The sequence below is a fragment of the Selaginella moellendorffii genome, unplaced genomic scaffold (genome assembly GCF_000143415.4).
Source record: "Selaginella moellendorffii unplaced genomic scaffold, v1.0 SELMOscaffold_0, whole genome shotgun sequence".
NCBI lineage: Eukaryota > Viridiplantae > Streptophyta > Lycopodiopsida > Selaginellales > Selaginellaceae > Selaginella > Selaginella moellendorffii.
In genome coordinates, this window is record NW_003314261.1 from 1,365,706 (window position 1) to 1,377,713 (window position 12,008).

Genomic DNA, 12,008 nt, shown 5'->3' on the forward strand with positions numbered 1-12,008 from the left:
CTCCATTCAAAGGTGTAAAAGACTTAGTTGATCATAATGTTTTATCTCTCCCTAGTGCATATATAAAGCCATTCGAAAAGCGACATAATCCAGAAGAGGTTTTTGAAGGAATTGATCTTCCATGTGTTGATTTACAAAGCAAGACTGCAATGGAAGATATTAAATTTGCTTGTGAGGAATGGGGATTTTTTGAGGTAATTATGATCTTTATATGTGTTAAATTATATGTTTATTAATGTGTTTATTTTATAGCTGATTAATCATGGAGTGCCAGAAGATGTAATTGAAGATATGGTAAAAAACACACATACATTCTTCAACTTATCAACTACTGAAAAAATGAAATATTTTTCTGAAGATGTGTTTAACCCAATGAGGTTTTGCACGAGTCTTACTCCTAGTAAGGAATCTTACTTAGATTGGCATGATCATCTTCAACATTGGTTCAAATGTGACAATTTAAATAATCATCCATACCCAAATATTCCAATCCATTATGGGTATGTGACCATTATTATTATATTTAATACTTATCAAACTATTTGCAGGGAGGTGACTAAGAATTATGTAAAGAATATGCAAATATTGGGAAAACGACTACTTATGGTCATGTCAAAAGCATTGGGTTTACATGAGAATAAGTTGCAAGAAACATATGGCAATGAGGAGATGATTGTTCGATTGAATTACTATCCTCCTTGTCCAGATCCAGAACGTGCACTTGGACTTAATCCACACTCAGATAGTGGTGGTATTACAATTTTATGGCAGGACCAAGTTGGTGGATTACAAATCCAAAAGGAACGTAAATGGTATAATGTGAGATGTAACTCAAATGCATTAATTGTTAATGTTGGTGATCAAGTTGAGGTGAGTAAAATATAAATTAATATGTATATTTTATTTTAAACTGTGATGCTTGGGCAGATTATAACAAATGGAATATTCAAGAGTGTTATTCACAGAGCTATTGTGAATCGTAACTTATATAGGATGTCAATGGCATCCTTCTTCAATCCTTGTGCTCAAGCAACAATTACTCCTATCCAAGAGCTTTTAGACAAACAAAACCCAGCACAGTATAAAGCTCGATTATCAAAAGATTATATTGGAGACATCTATAATAAGTATATTGAAGGGAAAAATGTGAAACGAGAAGATTAAATTATATAATTGAAACTTACTGATCAAATAAGACATTTCTTTGTCATTTAATTTTTCAATATAAATAAAACAAAATGTTGTTAGGATTTTCTAAAGATTCATTTCAAATAGAATTTTTTATTTCTATTTAATAAAACTAGATGGTATAAATATTTTCAAAATTTATTACATTGAGAAGAAGACAATATAATGCTCTGAATTATACTAATTACTTGCTATACTTTTAACAAAATTTTGTATGAACTTGAAAGTTGCATTTTTCATAACATATTCATTAGATATTGAAATTTAATTTTTGGTTTGCTTAAGCAAACTGTATGGTAGTGGATATACTAGAATATGCTTGAATATTTTTGGATTTTTTACCATTTAACAGTTGTTATTCATAAGATTAATCTTGTGTTTATAAATTAAAAATATGCTTATAATTATAAACTTTATCTGATCAATTGGATTAATAAATAATAATAAAACTACTATTAAGCAAACCAAGTGTTCAGTCCACGTGGCATCCCATAGTGAAAAATCATTGCTACATGCAACACATAAGAATTTATTAATACAGTTTTCAAGATTACAGTTCCTCAACCAAAATTTACTAACCATCAATCTAAATAGACTTCTACTTCCCTCAGTTGTATTTATTAGGAATGAACTTCATTACTACCTGAACTATTTGATCCCTGACATCCTTCAAAATTGCTACTCTAATGTCTACTGAAAGAATATTTAAATTTAGTAATCTAGGATTATGAAGTAAACATATATAAGAAGTAAAAACCATTGTTAGCCATTTGTCAGAAGAACAAGACTGTTTTTAATAGTGTGCTCTTCAGAGATATACATTGTTTCTCTCCAAGTTTACAGTGTGAAAGAAATTTATTTTCCGTCACCTGTCATGATCTTCACCCGGCTCAAAAGTTCCAGAGTTTCACTGTCTGCCTCAATCTTAAACCTGGACAATATGCTCGAGTCTGCCTTGCGCTGAGAAGCACCGTAAACCTTGAGAAAACTGTTGTAGAGACGCACGTCCCCTGCAGCATGGTGGAGATAGTTTTGCATCAGCCCCTCGGCACTCTTCCAAAACTTGAGCTCCTCCAACACCGGCAGCAATGCCGCCACTGTCTCGTAGCTTGGAACCACCGATCGCACAGCACACCCTTCCTTGAACCTCTCCAGAGCTTTTTTGCTGTCATTCTTGGCAAGATATCCTCGGACGAGAGCGTCGTATGGAGCGAAAGTCCGTTTGGACTTGTCGATCTTCTCCAGCAGCTCCTCGGCCTTGTCCATCATTCCCGCCTTGGAGTAGACCTCGATCAGATTCACCAGCCGGAAGCTCTCCTTGGCATGGTCCTTAGAGTCCTCCACAACTTCTTCCGCTCGTTTCACCATTCCCAGACGCCCGAAAGCTCTCACTGCCACCCGGAAACTATCGCGGAGAGGAACCTGTGGAGGTTTTGGTGTCTTGACAAACTTGTAGATCTTTTCCACCTTATCGGCATCGCCCAAGAACGCATAGACTTCCATGAGGTGATCCAGCTTGTAAACGTTGGCCTTCCTGATCCTGATCTTCTCCACGAATGCCCGGATTTCTTCCTCGAGACCCTCCAATCCCCCGACTCTCTCCTTGTACTTGAGCATGAGGAGGTAAGTTTCCAGCTTTGGCAAGAGCTTGGGGTCGTTTCTGAAAGTCGTGTAGGCGGCCAGCATCTTGTCGTGCATCTTGAGCTTCCAGTAGACACGGATGATGGCGTTGTGAAGCTCCGCGGTGGTGGGATTCAAGCCTTGCACCCATCTCAGTGCGTGCTTGGGGTATCTCTTGGCTAAGCTCGTCACGAAAGCGACGGTGAGCTCCTCCGACTTGGACTTCACCGGGAGCCTTGAGTAGAAGCGTTCGGCTGGAGCCACTCCAAACTCCCGGAGAACCAAACCGAGTTCCAGTATGAGACTAGCGGTCCTGCTCTCCACGATCTTCTCATTGCGGCTGGTTTTCAAGAGCTACACGAACGAAATAAATCTAAGCACCGATGAAAATGTAGTAGAATATCAAGATACCTTCACAGCCTCTCTGTGGAGCTTGGGATGATCGGCCAAGGTCTTGGCGATTTGCAAGTAGTTCTTGTACTTCAACCGATTCCCTTGCGCGACCCAATCCTTGATGGCTTGAGTGCTCTCCTCAGGCTTGTCTGCGATACTCTTGCACAGCTTGACTAGCTGCTTCTCCTCCTCCTCCTTCTTCTTGCTCCTCTCATCCTCCCTCTGCTGCTTCTCATCCGCGACTGTGCTACATCCTCGAGCGCAAGAAGGCGCCGCTGCTGCGCGGAAGCGATTCAACTCGAGGCTGCCGATCGAAGAATGCAGGTGAGGCGCCAGTCGCGAATGGCAACGCGGAGCTGGGGACGTACCTCCGAGAAGCCGCGCCCTTCCACGCCCTCAGCATTCCTCGCATCGCCATTCTCGCTAGCCCTAGCTAAACCCTAAACCTTAAGTAGTGTAAATTGATTATCAAATTTCTAACAAAACACTTTTTATACATGGCAAAGTAAAAATTTGGTTTGATTTTCCAGTGGCTAAAGTCCGCGTTCTCGCTGGGGCATCGAATCGAAGACCTTCTTGGCGAGCGCTTCATCCTTTCTCTCAGTCCTCTCCAATCACAGTCACCACAAAATTTTCTACCCGGAAAGCCCCCGTCATCAGTAAGAAACACGGATCGCCGTTTCTCTCCAACAAAAAAAAAAGAAACGACAGATTCGAGAGGAGAATTAGTCGAAGAGACTGAGGCCCATATCATCATCAGATTCTTCTTCCGGCTCCACTTTCTTTTCTTCCTCAACCTTGCCACCGCCAGCAGCATCAGCCGGAGTTTCACTAGCAGCAGGAGCAGCAGCGACAGCAAACTTACTGGGATCCTGGAAAAGTTGGAAGAGAGAATGTTAGAGACCCTGCTGATGACAAGGAAAAGATCAAACCTTGAGATACTCCTTGGCAGTCTCGGCATGTGGATACGAGTAATCAGTCGCCAGAGCGACAGCAAGAACGTTCTTGTAAGAGTTGAGGAAGTAGTGCGTTGCTGCTGCCAGAGTTGGATAGCCGATAGCCAATGACAATGCTGCCACCGCCGAGACACCAGTGGCAAATCGACCGACGAGGTCGTCCTCGGTGAGATCCAGCACTGCGGGATCAAAGACGGAGCCATCGTCGTAGACCATCTGGACAACAAGCCCGTAAGAGAATGGCCTGATGCCCAGCTTTGCGAGCAGAGCTGCCTCCGAGGAGCCAACTTTCTCCCCCTTTTTGATGAGCTCCACGGACGAGACGATCTCGACAGTTCCCTTGTTAATCTTGGTGGGAATGTTGAGAACCTGAAAGTTTGATGGTTTTAGATAATCAATCACAAGTAACACAGAACGAGATAGTCCTATGGACGAACCTGGAAGAAAGATGTCTGCGATGGATCAAGACCAGTGCTTCCAGGAGGAATAGTCACGTCAATCGGTGCTACAAGCCCGACACGAGCTGGCGCTCCGACCTGGAGCAAATATATTCAAGCCGATTCAAAGACGAAAACAAAGATCATACCTTGTACTTGGCGACTTCCTCACGAACTTCTTTGAGATCGCCCTTGGTAAAGATCAGTCCAACGTTTCCCTGCCAAGATCCATGAGCTCTCGAGCAAGGAAAGTAAACTTTACAGAGAAAAAACGATTTTTTGCTTACCACCAAGAGAGGCATGAGACTAAGAACAGCCATGTTGCCGCTCCTCTCCGCGTAAGTCCTGATCGTTCGCTTCATCAGAGTGTTCTTACCCATGAGTACCACCGATTCCGGCCTCAGTCCCCTGCGGATTTGCTGCAGCTGAGTCGAGCCCACATTGTCGGCCGCGCAAATCAGCGCCTTGGTGTAGTTCTCCAGCAGGTCGACCATTTTCCTGTCATAGATCTCCTTCTTCTCCTGCTTCGTCCCCTTGAAACCCATCTCTAGTGATTCTTCTTCTCACTCACGGGGCCAAGCCAGCGAATCGATCGATGGCAAGGCGGAGGCGCGCCGCGCTTCTCTTTAACCCTGAAAATATGTCTTGGGTTTAGGGCTTTTATGAGATCTAAGGGTCGAGTCCCTTCTAGGAATTAGGGTTTTGCGCAGCAAGCGAGGCGGTCGCGATGGTAAGCGCTCTTGCTCGATTTGCTTCTTGCAGCAGCCCAGCTGATAGATTTTCGTCTGCGCCATCAGCCTCAGGGAGATTACATCGATTTGCACCGCAAGCGGCATGGGTACCGCCCGGATTACTTCGAAAGGAAACGCAAGAAGGATGCTCGGGAGGTCCACAAGCGTGCGGCCTACGCGCAGAAGGTAAGCGCCCTCTACATTTTTTTTTCTTTGCTGGTTGATCCTTACTTATTTGATTTCAGGCGATCGGTCTCAAGGGCAAGATGTTCGCGAACAAGCGATACAAGGAGAAGGCGTTGTTGAAGAAAACGTATGCTCTTTCTTTTCTCGCAGCTTCTTTGTTAATTCTTTCTCTCTTTTTCTTTGCAGGCTTGCTATGCACTCCGAGAAAGCAAACAGGCACAAGGTTGAGGATGACGTTCAGGAAGGCGCCATTCCTGCGTACTTGCTCGATCGTGAGGCGACTACTCGTGCTAAGGTGAGCAGGACATTTCTCTTTTTTTTCTCCCAAAACTCATTCTTTGTTTGCCTTAAAGGTTCTGAGCAACAGTATCAAGCAAAAGCGTAAGGAAAAAGCAGGAAAATGGCAAGTTCCGCTTCCAAAGGTAATCGCAACCATGCCTTCGATCTCATCATACATGTCTTGTTCCAGGTCCGACCCATTGCGGAAGACGAAATGTTCCGAGTTATGCGATCTGGCAAAAGAAAGAGTACTGTTTTCTTTGTCTTTCATTTTTCACCGGATGGTTTCTCATTGTTTTCTTCGCGTTTTAGCTAAACAGTGGAAGCGAATGGTTACTAAAGCCACATTTGTTGGAGCCGGTTTCACGAGGAAACCACCGAAGTACGAGAGGTTTATCAGGCCCATGGGGTTGAGGTTCACCAAGGCACACGTTTCACATCCGGAGCTCAAGTGTACATTCCAGCTTGAAATCCTTGGCGTGAAGAAAAACCCGAACGGCCCCATGTACACGTCCCTGGGTGTGATAACTAGGGGAACGATCATCGAGGTAAGTTGATGGGTTTCGTTTCCTAAGTTTTTTTATCATTCGAAATGTTTTCCAGGTAAATGTTAGCGAGCTCGGACTCGTAACTCCTGCTGGAAAAGTTGTATGGGGTAAGATTTTGGCGATCCGATTGAAAACGTTTTGCTAACTTTACTCATCTTGCCTCTCAGGGAAGTTTGCTCAAGTGACAAACAATCCGGAAAACGATGGCTGCATCAATGCAGTCTTACTTGTGTAACAACAAAGACTCCGTGAGCAAAATTTTGTGGCAAGTAAATCTAAAATCTATCGTTTGTAGCTCTGGGAGTTTTGTTTCTCCTTCTCAAAAGATGCTATCGGTGCTTCTTCCGGAAAGCAAGAGATTGAAGAGTGTATCGGTCGAACGATTTGTGGGCGTAGAGCTGCTCGCTTGCTCCGTCGGTGATGGATCGGTCACTTTTGCCACTGAAACGTATGCCACCTTTTTCGACTTGATCGCGCTTGCGTCTGGTGTGTCCAAGAACTTTAGAAACTCGGCTGCGGCTTGAGAGGGAGCCTGTGGATTTTTCGCAACGTCGGCTCCGCCGGCTAGAACTTCAGAAGAAGAAGAAATCCTCGCAGCTTGACGCAGACCTTTTAGAATGCGCGAAAGAATGAAAGCATTCTAGTAGAAGATGGAGAACTCACCACGCATATCCTTGCTTGGGCGATCTTCTACAAACCAATTAGCTTCAGTGTTGGCTTTCGCTTCCACTAGATTGTATTGGGCTCTTTCGGCATCCCATTTGCACTCCAGGGAGGCCGGGAGCTCTCGCTAGAAAATGGAGAACGCGTTATCAATACAATCCGAGTCTAGATCATATGCTACATACTTGGAGCTTGTTGAAAGTCACGAGAGAGTTGCCAGTACGAAGCTCGGCTGCTAAGAGGTTGTAGAGCGAAACGCAATCGAGCAAAAGCTACAAAGAAGATGAGCAGGAGTTTTGATTTTGCTTGTGACATGAGAAAGTTCTACCTGGAAGGAGAGAACTCGAATTCTTGCCAGGATCGACAAAACCGTCAGTGTGTAAGACATGAAACGTCCCTGCTCCAGCAATCCGGCCATTTGCCTGGTGAAGAAAAGATGGCGTTGAAAGAAAAACATGAGGGTCACGGAACTTACTTGCTCGCACCGAGGATGGGCGCATTTAGCTGAAGATGAAGAAACCATTTTCAGAGATTCTTAAGTTTCTTGCCAAAGAAGTACCTCGTGTAGGATCCTCGAGACTCCCCAGAGAATGTTTAAAACAGCTTCTTTTGATTCGGAAGCTACATTTTTGTTCCTTCTGCTTGTAAAGAACAAGTAAAATAGATCAAAAGAAGGGATTCCAGATCGCTACCTGCGTTTCACAGCAGGCTCGAGATGGAAATCGAGTGCCGAGAGGAAGGTATCGGAGGCAGCAACGCGAAGCAATTTGAGGCTCCTTCGTGCCTGGAAGAATGAAGAGTGAAATTTACAAACACCATGGCTGTGGATGATATACCTGGTGGAGCTTTCGGAAGTGGAGTGTGCCGCGATGCTGGCTCTTGCTCCTGTAGATGAGGCGCTCCAAGAGGGCGTCCTCCCTTTGCAGCGAAGATATGTGCTGCCTCACATCACTTACCATTCTCTTTAAACCCTAAAGTTTATTAGTAAAAACTTTATGGTTAATTAGTTTTTATTAAAGATATGATTTTAGAAAAGCCATGCCATTAATTGTAAGCCATAAATTTATCCGAAGCACCCATGTTAATAAAGATCTAATAAAGTTACTTTGGAGGTTCCCTCAATAATAATAATAATAAGTTATTATTATTATTTAAATTTAATTTTTTGTTTGCTTAAGCAAACCTATAGGAGAACTAAGATGATAATGTATGTTATTAAATAGTACTTGAATATTAACGTTACTTGAATATTTTAGAATATTTTACCATTTAACGGTTGTTATGGATTAATTTTGTATTTATAATTTATAAGCTTCCTTAAACACTTTTTAGTATATTCTTTTTTATTCTACTATCTAATAGTTGATATATAATAAGATTAATCTTGTGTTTATAAATTATAAACATGTTTATAATTATAAACTTTTATTTGATCAATTGGATTAATAAGTAAAAATAACATTACTATTAAGCAAAATTACATGCAGAATTCTACTTTATGCGTAATTTGTAAAAGTTTTGTAAATTAAAATTGAAATATGACAAGTACATGCAAGAATATACCAGGCATGTTGTTGTTTAGCCCTAAACATTCAGGAAGCTTCGTAAACCCGAGCATAAACCCTAAAGTCAGAGAGGGGAGGACCATCTGCGCTCGATAGACGCTAGGGTATGGATTGACGAGGCGCAGGCTGCGAGGAGCAGCTGCCAATTCCCAGAGTTTGCAAAGCAATTGTATGAGGGATGAGGGATTGATTGGGGAATCCTGCATCGCATTCCTGAGGTAAGATAGGGTTGTGTAGAGGCGAATTGAGCGATTCTTCTGGGCCTGGATTTAGGTCGGTATGCATCGAGTCGCGAGCACTGGCAACGCTGCAAATCCATCCCGGCCTCGGAAGGAACGTAGACTGACATATGTTTTTACCGATGCTGACGATTCTACGGTAAGCCAAAACTTTCCTTCTTTCTATTTGATTTTTTGTGCTCTAGCTAAGACTTCGTTCGTTCAGCACTCTTCTGGTGTCAATTGTGTGAAAGTCTCGTCTTCCAGCGATTTGTCCGATGGAAAAAGATCTCTTTTCAGTGGCAGTCGTGATGGAACGCTCAAAAGATGGGAGGTTGATGAAGAGGTCGCGACTTGCTGTGCTACTTTTGAGTCGCATGTCGACTGGGTATGTGTGGATTTCCATTTTTTCTTGTGATGTTAAAATTCTTTCACAGGTGAACGATCTTGTTCTCACAGGAGAAGACACTCTCGTGTCTTGCTCTTCTGATACCACGCTCAAGGTACTTCTAGTTTTTTCTCCAAGGCGTCTCTTAGTTTTCCTGATGCCACCAGACTTGGAACGCATTTTCGAATGGAGCTTGTACTAGGACATTTCGGCAGCACTCGGATTATGTCACGTCATTGGCTGCTGCTCGGCATGTAAGGAATTCGATTCACATCTTTTTACTGTTGATGATGTCTATATTGTTTTGATGGAAGACCGACACTGTGGCTTCGGGGGGCCTCGGTTGCGAAGTTTTCATCTGGGACCTTGAAGCTGCGACGGCTCCTGTGTCGAAAGCACGAAGTGATGGTTTGGAGGAAACCAGATATGACGGAATGCATAAGACCTCTGGAAATCTACTACATTCCGAGAGATCGACTGCTGCAATTACTCCTGCACAAACCTACGCTCCAATACCAGCAAAGGGACATAAACAATCTGTGTATGCCCTTGCCATCAACGATGCTGGAACCGTGCTTGTCTCCGGAGGCACGGAAAAGGTACGTTCTTGCTCGCCTTCGAACATTGGAAAGTTAACCTTTTCAATAGGCTGTAAGAGTATGGGATCCAAGAAGTGGTGCAAAGCAAATGAAGTTGAAGGGCCATACTGATAACGTTCGAAGCTTGCTCTTGGATCCGTCGGGAAGGTAACACACTCGAAGCGTATTCTTCATGCATTTTCTCATTGTCTTTTTAACAGATTATGTTTGTCAGGGTCTTCAGATTCAATTATCAGGTAGCTATACATCATACATGTTTATTTCCGACTGATAACTAGCGTCAATGCCAGGCTTTGGGATCTTGGGCAGCAACGTTGTGTTCATTCATATGCTGTGCACACTGACTCAGTGTGGACAATGGCGAGCACATCCTCTTTTAGTCACGTTTACAGTGGCGGCAAAGACTTGTCGGTATGTTTTAAAATCTTTTTGTAATTCATGGAGGTTATTTGACAGACTTTGTACAGGTTTATTTGACAGATCTTTCTTCTCGCGAGAGCATACTGCTGTTTACAGAACAGCATCCTATTCTTCAGATGGCGTTGCAAGATGACGATTGGCTCTGGGTAGCGTCGACAGATTCCTCAATTCGTAAATGGCCTGCACGGGAGAGAATATCCGCCAAAGCACTCCAAAAAGCAAATTCCTTTGTGGCTGGATCGCTTCCTTTCTCTCGTGCAAGAGCGTGGATTGATGGGTCCGCTCCGGTACGATTACGTTCGATGACTTTTAGTTTTTATAGCGTTGATTGCAGGCACCCCTGTACACGGAACCATCTTCTATTATTCCAGGCACACCTGGAATCGTGAAACATGCACTGCTGAATGACAAACGACATGTGCTTACAAAGGTACAGTTAACTTTTAAAGTTCAAACCAAACTGGTGTCTTTCCCTTGCAGGATACGGAGGACAATGTGAAGCTCTGGGAGATCACTCGCGGAGCTGTAGTCGAGAACTATGGAAAAGTATTTCTGCCCTGCAAAGTTTCTCTTACGCTTCATGCTCAAGGTTTGTTTGTAGGTCTCGTTCGATGACAAAGAAAAGGAGCTCTTTGAGATGGTAAGCAAGTTTGTCTTTCATTAACTTTTTATCAACTCAACCCTTGTGAAGGTGAGCGTGCCGACGTGGTTTACCATGGATACGCGGTTGGGGAGCATTTCTATACATCTAGATACGCCTCAATGCTTCTCGGCAGAGATGTATGCCGTGGATTTGCATGTTCCTGGGGCGTCTGAAGAGACCAAGGTAACCAAGCAGATATACAAGTGAAACTTACAAGTTGTGTTTGCAGTTAAATCTTGGACAAGAGACGTTGCGTGGTCTCTTTGCGCACTGGCTTTCTCGACGAAAGCAGAAGACGTCGACGCATCTAGCTAATGGGGACGCCTTGTCAAGTCTAAGGACATTGTCGGACAACGCTCATGACAACACAGACAGTCAAGTTGTGTTCGATTTTTCTACGTCCATCCCTCCCTCAATTATCACGGAGGGCTCACAGGGTGGACCATGGAGGAAGAAAGTGTCCGACTTGGAAGGCGTTGAAGACGAGAAGGAGCTACCGAGATGGTGCATCGACTGTGTAGCACACGCACAAATCCCTCCTCGTGAGCAGTCCAAGTAAGTACTTAATTGTTGCGTGAAAGTTCCTCTCCTCATTCCCTGCAATCGCAGGTGTAGCTTCTTTCTACATCCATACGAAGGAACTGCTCTGCAAGTTCTCACGCAAGGAAAACTGAGCGCACCGAAGATCCTAAGAATACAGAAGGTTACAAAGTTCGTGTTCCCTCGATCAAATCTCTTCATGATTTTTCATTCCAGGTGATTAACTACGTGCTCGAGAAGCTAGTTCTGGACAGACCTCTAGACGATCACGCCTCCGGTCCACAAATGCCTGGTAACGTTTACGATTACAGGCCCAGCTCAAGGCCGTGGCAATCTAACCCGAAGCCAGCGATCGAGATACTGTGTAACCAGCAGGTAAGCTCCCAGTTCTTAGCATTTTTTCCAAGATCTGGAGCTAAAACTACGCGCAGGTTTTGTCTCCCGATATGAGCCTGGCAACTGTGAGAACATACATCTGGAAAAAACCGGAAGATCTTTGCTTGTATTATCGAAACATCCAGACGCAAAGCCGGTGATAAGGAACGAAAGGAAGCGTCGGTCCAAACTAATCGGCACAAAGTTTGTACAGACACAAGAAAGGTTTTTTAAAGTGGCCTACCATTTTTTTTTTTTT

The 12,008-nt window shown here is 43.7% G+C and overlaps 5 protein-coding genes across 6 annotated transcripts; 2 read left to right on the plus strand and 3 right to left on the minus strand.

Moving 5' to 3' along the window:
* Positions 1 to 1,927: 1,927 nt before the first annotated feature.
* On the minus strand, positions 1,928 to 3,654 carry LOC9663127. The gene is made up of 3 exons (XM_002960763.2): positions 3,570 to 3,654; positions 3,220 to 3,505; positions 1,928 to 3,162 (listed from the first exon to the last, which is right to left on the minus strand). The coding sequence occupies exons 1-3, from the start codon at positions 3,617 to 3,619 to the stop codon at positions 2,044 to 2,046; spliced, it is 1,455 nt and encodes a 484-aa protein (XP_002960809.1). The 5' UTR covers positions 3,620 to 3,654; the 3' UTR covers positions 1,928 to 2,043.
* Positions 3,655 to 3,678: 24 nt separating this feature from the next.
* LOC9663128 (60S acidic ribosomal protein P0) lies at positions 3,679 to 5,237 on the minus strand. The gene is made up of 5 exons (XM_002960764.2): positions 4,882 to 5,237; positions 4,744 to 4,812; positions 4,595 to 4,693; positions 4,134 to 4,526; positions 3,679 to 4,073 (listed from the first exon to the last, which is right to left on the minus strand). The coding sequence occupies exons 1-5, from the start codon at positions 5,137 to 5,139 to the stop codon at positions 3,927 to 3,929; spliced, it is 966 nt and encodes a 321-aa protein (XP_002960810.1). The 5' UTR covers positions 5,140 to 5,237; the 3' UTR covers positions 3,679 to 3,926.
* Positions 5,238 to 5,250: 13 nt separating this feature from the next.
* Positions 5,251 to 6,632, plus strand: LOC9633542 (ribosome biogenesis protein NSA2 homolog). The gene is made up of 9 exons (XM_002960102.2): positions 5,251 to 5,324; positions 5,392 to 5,511; positions 5,571 to 5,638; positions 5,698 to 5,806; positions 5,865 to 5,933; positions 5,981 to 6,038; positions 6,103 to 6,338; positions 6,394 to 6,445; positions 6,506 to 6,632. The coding sequence occupies exons 1-9, from the start codon at positions 5,322 to 5,324 to the stop codon at positions 6,571 to 6,573; spliced, it is 783 nt and encodes a 260-aa protein (XP_002960148.1). The 5' UTR covers positions 5,251 to 5,321; the 3' UTR covers positions 6,574 to 6,632.
* LOC9633543 lies at positions 6,466 to 8,030 on the minus strand. Of its 2 annotated transcripts, none has more exons than XM_024669825.1 (8): positions 7,838 to 8,030; positions 7,694 to 7,785; positions 7,561 to 7,639; positions 7,477 to 7,505; positions 7,330 to 7,423; positions 7,187 to 7,273; positions 7,002 to 7,128; positions 6,466 to 6,935 (listed from the first exon to the last, which is right to left on the minus strand). In XM_024669825.1, exons 1-8 carry the CDS (start codon positions 7,958 to 7,960, stop codon positions 6,658 to 6,660), a joined length of 909 nt encoding a protein of 302 aa, XP_024525593.1. In that variant the 5' UTR covers positions 7,961 to 8,030; the 3' UTR covers positions 6,466 to 6,657. The 2 variants fall into 2 exon arrangements, with proteins under 2 accessions (XP_024525593.1, XP_002960811.1); XM_002960765.2 differs by having other exon boundaries at positions 6,466 to 6,947.
* A 581-nt stretch (positions 8,031 to 8,611) lies between these two features.
* On the plus strand, positions 8,612 to 12,005 carry LOC9663129 (WD repeat-containing protein 48). Its single transcript, XM_002960103.2, has 18 exons — positions 8,612 to 8,784; positions 8,840 to 8,944; positions 9,011 to 9,172; positions 9,222 to 9,287; positions 9,340 to 9,426; positions 9,487 to 9,771; positions 9,821 to 9,918; positions 9,972 to 10,007; positions 10,062 to 10,182; positions 10,239 to 10,478; positions 10,526 to 10,621; positions 10,672 to 10,737; positions 10,793 to 10,831; positions 10,883 to 11,017; positions 11,064 to 11,389; positions 11,444 to 11,537; positions 11,591 to 11,749; positions 11,806 to 12,005. Exons 2-18 carry the CDS (start codon positions 8,846 to 8,848, stop codon positions 11,908 to 11,910), a joined length of 2,214 nt encoding a protein of 737 aa, XP_002960149.1. The 5' UTR covers positions 8,612 to 8,784; positions 8,840 to 8,845; the 3' UTR covers positions 11,911 to 12,005.
* The last annotated feature ends 3 nt before the right edge of the window (positions 12,006 to 12,008 follow it).